Below are 9,226 nucleotides of genomic sequence, written 5' to 3' on the forward strand. Positions count from 1 at the left end.
TTCTGCTGCATTCAGGGTATCCTCGTAAACTGTGACTTCAGTGTTGAAACGTCGTTACAATAACATGTGGCTTACTGGAGTCTTGGTTGGACACAGCGTTTGAGGATTTGAAATACACAACATCGATACAAAACTGTTTTTTGTCTTTTCTTAATAGAGGCCCTTGTGATTACACATGTTTCAGACAAGTAAGTTAGTAACAAGTTAGGTTTCTAATACTTCTAATAAAGTCATTTAAATGGTATACATGGATTATTATTTAAAGGTAGAAATGACTAAATTGTGTGCATAATTATATTCATATTCCTTAACTTGAGACATTGCTGGCACTTATTTCTGACAATGGACTAGGTGTGAACATCAAGTAATTGTTTGTTAACAAATTAATGTCAGTCAGAGGACCCTGAAACACTAAGGTTACCACTGACACTGTTAGATTTGGTCACCTTTGTGGTGCAAAAAATGCAACTTGACTTTCCAAGTGCAATTATTCATTCAACAGCGACCAGTGTTTCTCTAGCTTGCAAAGCTAACTACCTTATGTTGAAGTTAAAGGAAGGCAAATAGCTTACAGTTACAATCAGCTAAAATGTATAGGCCTAAATAATATTCTATAATCTTATAGTATTTATATTACATTCATAGTTTGGACGTTTTCTTCATATGCTCACAAATATGACCTTTTTTTTGGTCACTCACAATTAAGCATTTTAGCTTAATTGTGTGTATTTTGGTTCTATTTCATTGTGCTGTGATATTAGGTTGTGTTTTATTTTTCGTTGTGTTATTTCTAAATGCTTTGCAAGTGTTGTCAAAGCTTTGAGCATGTTTTCTTAATATCCTTGTGTTGGTCTTTTTTGCACTCAAGATACATCCCTTTGCAACTTTGGTGATGTGTAAGTTTGAGAATTCCCAGTATTTCCAAGAGTTTGTGAAGGCAGCAACACTTCAGTCATCAGGGGGAGGGGCGTGTGTGGAAGGAAGGGTGTGAAGTGTATGTTTGGCTCTGCATTTAAGTTATGACACAGACAGCTGTACGCTATTATTATCACGTGACAGCACTTACAGCATATTATATGTGGTTTTGTGACGTGCTTTTGCTTTAACAGTTTGGACTTTGAAACTGCAATAACTTAAATTATTTTATGATTGGAAGGCAATAGGTTTGTAACCTTGTCCAGGGTCCATGTGCTGAAACATTTTACTACAGTTTACTACAGTTTACATTAGACTATGTACATGTGCCAGCTTTTACATAAGGGCATCAGGGTCATCCTTTGAGAAATAATTTCATATATTCAAACATACTTATATTGATGCCACAGCAAAGTTTCAGGAGCAGGAGCACACCTCGCCTAAATTCAAACCTTACCCTCTCCTCCACTTTAGCTCTCGCATTCTGCACCCTTCCCTCCCACCCCTGTTCTTTTTCTGTTTCTTTCTGTCCTCCTATCCGTAGGGCCCTGAGGGGGTTCGTCGTGCCCGGGTGCCTCGCCGGATCCCCAGTAAAGCTTCCCCAAAACTCTAACCGCAAGAACTTCGACCTCTCTACGCCCAAGCATCATTATGATCAATCTCATTAATCAATAAATTGTTCAATCTTATCCCTGATGGTGTGCTCTTTGCTGGTGAATCCTTCTACAATCACTTCTATATCAAATAACAACTTACAACAGTGAGGTGTAGCTTCCAAATATTAACATGTTTATTGATATCAAAATATTAATCTTTAACACAAAAATGTCATTGTTTTGGAATAAAGACAAATTATTTCAGATGGCACATTCCTAAAAACAGAGGTCAATATAAAAAAGCAGGAGGGGTTTTGCTATTTTGTTACTGTACATGCATGAAAAGTCAAAAAAGCGTTGAAATATGCATTTAAATTCTCAGTCGTGCACATTTGCACAATACAGAAGACAATAATAATTTCTGCATGCTTCATAAATAAACAATTAGCTAGGACAAGTGAACATTTTATGAGTCTAAACATGTGATAAATGCTTTCTTATATTTCAATACTCTTACTTTTATTTATCACAAAGCATAAACGAAGTATAGAAGAACTGAAAAGAAGTGCAGGGCAGGAGTTTGCATCAGGGTCCAAGTGCCAAAGTTGGTCTGTAATAACCACCGATTTCATCTGCTACATCAGAGTATAAGTAAAAGATAAATAACATACATTTTAAATCAAAATGTATTATATTCTGTCTGTGCATTTTACAACTGTCTTTTCCAAAACTACGATGGGTTATATATCAGTACATGACTAATCCACATGAAGAGCATGTTTGTCAGTTTGAATTATTGATAACACAAACAAAAAGGACACCTGTAAATGAGAATAAGGAAAAAGGGCACAACAGGGTAAACAGTGACGTTGTTGTGAATAATTAAATATTAACATATTAAAGAATTATTGCAGTATTTTTAAACCTGGGTCCAATGTTTAATATTTTGTGGTTTAGATAATGAGGACGCTAAAATATGGGGCCTAAAAGAACAAGAAGCTTTGGAAGTGCACCCGTAGATTGCTACAACAGGGGCTGTAGCTGCAATATAATTCCTGCAAGCAAATATGCCAAGAAGTGCAGGGATTGTTATTAAGTTTCTGACAACTTTACTAAAGGATCCCCAAAGAGATCAACCTTTTTGTTAAGGTAATATCTTCATTTTTCAGCTCCTGTGTTCTGCAAGGCATCATTTCTGTTTTTGTCAATGGAGTCCTGTGGAAGAGAGCGACGTGACGGCTGCTTCTGGTTTAAAATGAAACCAGCTACCAGTCATTCTGTCTATCTTCTTAAGCTCTATCTCTGCAGGGATCCTGTTGTTAAACACTAACAATAATAATCTGAGTTGTCAGTGGAAAAAAACCTTTCACTTGGCGTTCTTTGACCAGTCTCTTTTGCCTGCAAGGATAACTGTGAAGCCATTAGAGCCCACTTTGTGGCTGCCGGCTGAAGAGATCTAACGGAGCAGTCCAAACAATATTGTACCTTTTCGTAAGTCCCAGAAATATTTTATAATAGGGCCCTAAACTTATAAAAGTTTAAATATGCATAATTAACCTTTAAAGGGAAATGAGGGTTGCATAACTTAATACAATACATTTCAAAATAACACAATGCAATAGTACAATGCCTTTATGTAAATATTTCGCCATATTAGGAAAGACTGTTCTTGAAAATGTTATTTCAAAGTAGGACCTGCAGCGCACACCTCCAGCCTGCAGAGTGCAGTGTGTGTTCACAGTTGGGTGAGGCTGCTGTCATCAGTAGTGCCGCGGTCCTGGATGCTTCTTCCTGCTTGTTCAAAGTCTGTAATTTGCAGGTTTAGAGCCTCACAGCTGTGAAGTTCTCTTTAACACCCTTACCCTTCTCTTCAATGCCACCATTCTCATACAACTCAAAGGCATGATTGTCCACAGCTTCCTTCACTTTTTCTGGTTCTCTGTCATCAGCCTCCTGGGATGGATCCTCGCTGTCTGCATCAGCTGACCCGTTACCACATGTCTTTTTATAAGCCTGGTAGCCTGCAGAGGAAGAACATGGATTCAGAAACTCAGATCAGCTACCTTAAAATACTTACAAATGAATTACTATTTGTGCATCGTCCATGTAGTGACACATTTTACCAGTAGTAGGAGTAGTTGCCAAGTAGTCCCTCTTACACCACTACCTTGCGATTACGTAATCTTTTGTGGTCTCTAAACTAACATGGCACATTATGCTGAGTGGTTAAAGAATCGCTATTAACTATTTTAAATTAATTTTGCACTTGTAATTGGCTGTTTTGTTGTCTACTTACTTCTCAAAGGTTTGTGTCCCTTATTGTAAACTGTTACAGAACTATATCCACTCGGTTAATATAGTGTGTATGTCCTCAGGAGTGCACAGCTTACTACTTTTGCAGGTTTGTTTTTTGCTCTCACCTCCCACAGACATGAGTGCCACCACTAGCTGGAAGATGCTGTAGATGAGAGGGAATGCAAACATGACATCCAGCTCAGCAGGGCTGAAGGACAGCTGGACAATGGTGCTGCAGAGCTGGGAGTTCTGGAAACCCGTCTCCAATGCGATGGTTCGACATCTAAACAAGGAAACGATCAGACTCTGTTTATACCGGGGGGGGATTCGGGTAAACAACCACATAAGTAAATAAGTTAAGGAATTTGTGTATGTTTGATATAGTAGTGGTTTTGTGATTTATAAAACATAATTATACTATATTATCCTTTTAACAGTCTCACAAAATTAAAGCAAGCGATCAGGAGACGAACTCCATGTTGTTTATCACAACTTTTCAAATATGGCAGCTTGGTCAGCGTCCTTAAGCATCACAATATTTGTTCGTAAAGCTTCCACATCTTCAAGCCCTTAATTTTAAAACGTTAGGATTTAATGATTTGTGTTTACGCTACCTGTGCCAGGGTTGACCTGCAAAGCGGGCCATGAAGAACCCCAGGCCGAAACCAATGAAGGGGTAGATGGTTCCAATAATCCACAAGGACGGAGCAATGGTCCAGGAGGACTGGTAGAGAATCCCTCCAATCACCGCTATGACGATGATGAGCGCAAAACCTGCAATGGAGCCTACCTGTGAACAGCAGATACAGAAACATTTGATGAAGCCATGCAAAGTGTAAATGTCACCACAAATCCCTACATCAAATGTCAGATTATATGGTTTAGAAGTCACTCTTTGAATACATTCACATGGATACTGTAAGTACTCTTACCTTGAGGATCTTTTTGGCCACCCGGGGCCACCTGCGTTTGACATAGATTCCCAGAGCAATCGGGACAAGAAGGGACACGAGAGTGATACCTGAGGAAACACAGATTCATATTAATTCATGACTGTCAACTACCCCTTTGAACAAACAGTGATTATACAACACAATGAAACAGCACTTGAGGAAATCCTTAAAAATAAATGTCATCATCCATATATTTACTCATGTGTCTGAGGAAGTCCAACAGAACTTGTTTAGCATCATAGGCTAGTAATAAACCATCAGCTGTCCACTTACCGATGCTGTCATATGGAATCTCGATGGTGTCGCTGGAAGTCCAGGTGGAGGTGTAAATGAGCAGACAGAGAGGCATCATCCCCAAGGCCAGGATGGAGGAACAGGCTGTCATACTGATACTGAGGTGGGGGAAATATGGGGAGTGTATTAGTCTAACAAGTTTCTCTTACGCCATTCCAATTTTCAAGCAGAATGTGTCCTAAAAATACGTCTCCGCTGTCTCAAACGACACGTCTTATTTGGGGATACGCTCTTGGTGGCCCAACCATTAGCCCATACTGTACAATGACTTCTACCTGATGAGGGCCAATAAGGGTCCTGAATATATTGAGTTACATGGTACCTGATTGTACCCCAGTAGCCTCTTTAGCAACCGACATGGTAACATGCGTCTTTTGAGTGTTTTCCTGTTACTAACCCAAGTACACCAAGAAGGACGCATCGGCTCTGCAGCTGTTTTGTAATGATCTAATATAAATGGGTTTTAATGCACAAAATCACAACATTTATTAAAGTATCATCTCAGTTCTTTTTCTCTATGGAAGAATGTTTAGTGATCAGCAGTTTGCAGGTGTTTCTGGACCTCACTTTAATGACAACATCTGCCTTTACAGTTTTAACTGTGTGTGTAACAAGTGAGCTCAAATGTGTTTCTTCTGCTTTAAATTTGCTTTTGTTTGGGAACTCTCATTGTCTTTACTCCCTTTGTTTGTTAGTAGCAGTTTACTCCCAACTCAGCAGACCTGATTCGTAATACCAAAAAATATTGCAACTGCAAGGAGCCATAGACCCAATGACCATTTTGTTAACAATTTGGATAAAAGATAGGGACACACATTTATTTATCAAATATCTTTGCTCTCTACTCTCTGGGAACACGGCTATTCACTGTGTTCCTGTGCAGTACTTGAAAGTCTTCTTTGTTTAACTGAGACAAGAGTCAATTCATCTTTTAATTTAGTTTTGCCATTAACAAGAAAACCATCCAGTGTGACGGGTGGAGGACACTGGATTTTCCAACGAGCCTTCCAACCAGCCAGCTGGTTTCTTACCTGAGGTCCATGTCTCCATCCAGCCAGTAGCAGATAATGTTGGAGCCGGTGCCTCCAGGACAGCATCCCATAATGATGATAGCAATAGCCTGCACAGGCAGCACATCAAAGGCCAAAGACAAGGCGAAGGCTGTGAACGGCATGATGCCAAACTGGCAGAGGAAGCCGATGAAGATGCCCCACGGCCTCTTGATGTGGCTCCAAAGCTTTTTGGTATCCACAGTGCAGCCCATGGCGAACATGACCAAGGAAAGCATCACAGTGAGCACTGTGCTCATCACCACGCCCAGGATCTCATTGAAGTTACTCGGAGGAATCAGGCAGTTTGTGCCTGAACAGACTGTGGCCAGAGGGTCACAGAGAGGCACTGCAGTTGTCACTTTAAACATGGTGGACACTTTAATGTGAGCAGAAGAAAAAAAAAATCAGTGTGTCCCAGTTGGAGAGATGAGTGAGAGTTTTCTTTGGATGTTGTTTTTCTTAGAATCCACAAGGCTGCTCCTGTATCTGCTGTATCTCCACGAGGATGTCAGAACAGTGAGAAGAACTGTCAAGCTCGCGCCTCTTTATGCCTGCCCAGGTACAGCCAAGTGACACTGGGTGGGAAAATCGTCAGGTGAAAAAATCATCAGATCAAAAATTAACCAATACTTAATGTTTTATGGGGTCAGCGTTCAGAAGAACATGCATATAAAAGAGAATCATTCTGAAAAGAGAATTGTGATTGCACCTCAGTGCCAACTTTTATTGGCCCTTGGGCTCTTAAACTTTATTGGACAGCTCTGCAGCATCATCACCCTAGACTGCCAGTAAGCAGGGGGAGATGCTTGCAGTTCTTTAAGACAGGGCACACCCTGTACGCACAAGGTATTCTTTGCACAGTGCCCATAAAAACAGTCATTTGCCACCATTTTTTAAACACCAAATCATGGCTTAAAAGTTAAACCAGTCAAAAATTAGTTATATATAAAACACAGAAAGTATGGTGGTTGAAGAATAGCTGGTTATTCATTTCCCAGCAAAGACCACATAAAAAAGAACACTATAGTAATGCAACATGATAATCTTAAGAAGAAACTATTGGAAGGACATTTGAAAAAGAGTCCTGGAGGGTCAGTCAGGGCAGAGCTGTAAATATGCAAAAACTGAATGTGTGTGAGAGGCCGCTGACTGAGAGACAGGGTCCGACGGCTGAGACGAAAGCTTGCTTAAAAGAAGTGGATGTAGACTGTGTGTGCAGTTTTGTATTTGTGGCTGTAGCCATCTTTGCTTTTTGGAGCCAGAAGTGACCATATTTGGACGACAGGATCGTACCCATAGTGACGACTCCATCCTGGTTGAAAACTAACTCTGGAGGTGAGCATACCCAGCTTTATGGTTGATATTACTCTTATTGGGACCACCATTTACAAAATTAACACCAAGTTGTATTGGAGAAGACTTAACTAACGATTTAGAACATAAAGTAAACAGGAACATTATTTATTAAGGCGAAAAATCAACTGAGAAGTTGGTCTTCTTGCAACTATTGGAGTTGTCCCTTGCTGGCCAATAGAAAGAATGCAGGTTTTAGGAAACATGAGGCTATCTCCCCTTCCTTTATAAAGTCTATGAATGGAAAACACCAGTTAGTTAGTTAGCATTCAATTCAACAGCAGCTACAAAAATCAGATCAAAAATCTTCCCTCATTTGCACAATTCAAACAAATCAAGAGGACCATCCTCTGAAAGCTGTTCTTTAAGTTCTTTAAGATCCTCAGCTGTCCAAAAGAAATGAGTGCCATTCTTTAGAGTTTGTTAATAATTCAATGTGTTGCACAAGCGATGAGTCCAATGCTAACATCGGGAAGCATGTTTCATGTTGAAAATGTTCCATTAAATTCCTCCGACGAACGGACGAAAACTAAAGTGTTTAAATGTGAAAAAAGTAGAGATTTGTTTGTAAAGTGACGTTTAAGCCTCTTTGGTTTTAAGTGTCTCAGTTCCATCCAGCCTATTCTGAGGCTGTAAAACAATAAGACATAAAAACGTGGGACTCAATGTTTTTTTACAGTTACGATATGTCAACACGGTGCACATGCTTAGCCAAGTGTGGAAGCAATAAAAGGTTTAAGTTACATAACCAGCCTCTTAATTCAGGTGAGCGATTACCTACAGCTGAAGCTCACTCCCTGCCGCTTTGATGTGGTAAAGTTTACCAAAGTTAAAGATTTCATGACTGACTGCGATGACTAGTAAAGTCTATAACTGGTTCTGGATCCATCTGAATTATTTAGTTTATCTTCAATTATATTCTTCAATAAACTGTCCAATACAAAGTTAGTTCTTACTTTCCCAGGTCCCGTTGAAGAGTTTGTGTCTGCCTCTGTCATGAACAGGTAATGCTAAACTGTAAAGTTGAAGGACAACCAGCCAACAGCTGCTCAAGAATGTGGTGCCCCTGTATGTTCTACTGTCTGTCGTCTGAACTCCACCAATCGGTCACATTTTGATATTTAAACATTTATACTAAAATGGAGTAAATAGGATAAAAGCATTAATTTAATCTGTAAACATAAAAGCAGTGCGATATTCTGCCCTGACAAACACAAGCAGCTTGTGGTCTGTTAAACTGGGTTTAGGGTGGCATGATTTGGCCCAGGTGGGCCACCATTGGGCCCTTATGGGCAGAGATAAGTTATCAGTTAAACATGGCTTATCTGCACTTTCAAATTACAATTTGTCCTCAGACTGATACTGGAACTGCTATCTGAGCATTTCAGATGTTTTTTAATCTTATGTTTATTCTACATCTTAAAAATATAATATTCAGTTCTGTGTTTCTTTATTCTGAATTAACAAGATCATTATCTCAGAATTATGAGAAAAGTTGTCTTTAAAAACTAATTCTAATGAAAATATAGAAAATATAAAAAGAGTAAAACTTAGTAAAATATGTAAATGTGTAAATTATCAGAAAATGTAAGACATGTAAATTATACAAAATATGTAAAAACTGTAAATTATATAAGTAAGTATGTGAATTAGATTTACACTGTGTAGTGTATATACATTTAGTGTAACAATATACAGTGAATATTTAAAGCAGGTGTCAGACAGTTGAGTTGAGTCTGATGGCTACAGTCAGAATGACGTCGGGGCG

The 9,226-nt window shown here is 39.2% G+C and overlaps 1 protein-coding gene across 1 annotated transcript; it reads right to left on the reverse strand.

The window, feature by feature from the left end:
* Positions 1-3,332: 3,332 nt before the first annotated feature.
* slc10a2 (solute carrier family 10 member 2) lies at positions 3,333-6,473 on the reverse strand. The gene is made up of 6 exons (XM_069662650.1): positions 6,085-6,473; positions 5,033-5,151; positions 4,739-4,827; positions 4,421-4,596; positions 3,932-4,089; positions 3,333-3,532 (listed from the first exon to the last, which is right to left on the reverse strand). The coding sequence occupies exons 1-6, from the start codon at positions 6,471-6,473 to the stop codon at positions 3,333-3,335; spliced, it is 1,131 nt and encodes a 376-aa protein (XP_069518751.1).
* Positions 6,474-9,226: the final 2,753 nt, after the last annotated feature.

Source organism: Semicossyphus pulcher, unplaced genomic scaffold (assembly GCF_022749685.1).
Source record: "Semicossyphus pulcher isolate SPU_LCO1_2020_fin unplaced genomic scaffold, fSemPul1.0.p SCAF_15, whole genome shotgun sequence".
Lineage (NCBI taxonomy): Eukaryota > Metazoa > Chordata > Actinopteri > Labriformes > Labridae > Semicossyphus > Semicossyphus pulcher.

Excerpts from the sequence above, each read along its gene's own strand:
- slc10a2 (XM_069662650.1), bottom strand. The coding sequence starts at position 6,473 with ATGTTTAAAGTGACAACTGCAGTGCCTCTCTGTGACCCTCTGGCCACA. Across the intron at positions 4,090-4,420 it reads GCAGGTCAACCCTGGCACAG|ATGTCGAACCATCGCATTGG; the intron begins GTAGCGTAAACA and ends TTCCTTGTTTAG. Across the intron at positions 3,533-3,931 it reads GGCACTCATGTCTGTGGGAG|GCTACCAGGCTTATAAAAAG; the intron begins GTGAGAGCAAAA and ends CTTCCTCTGCAG.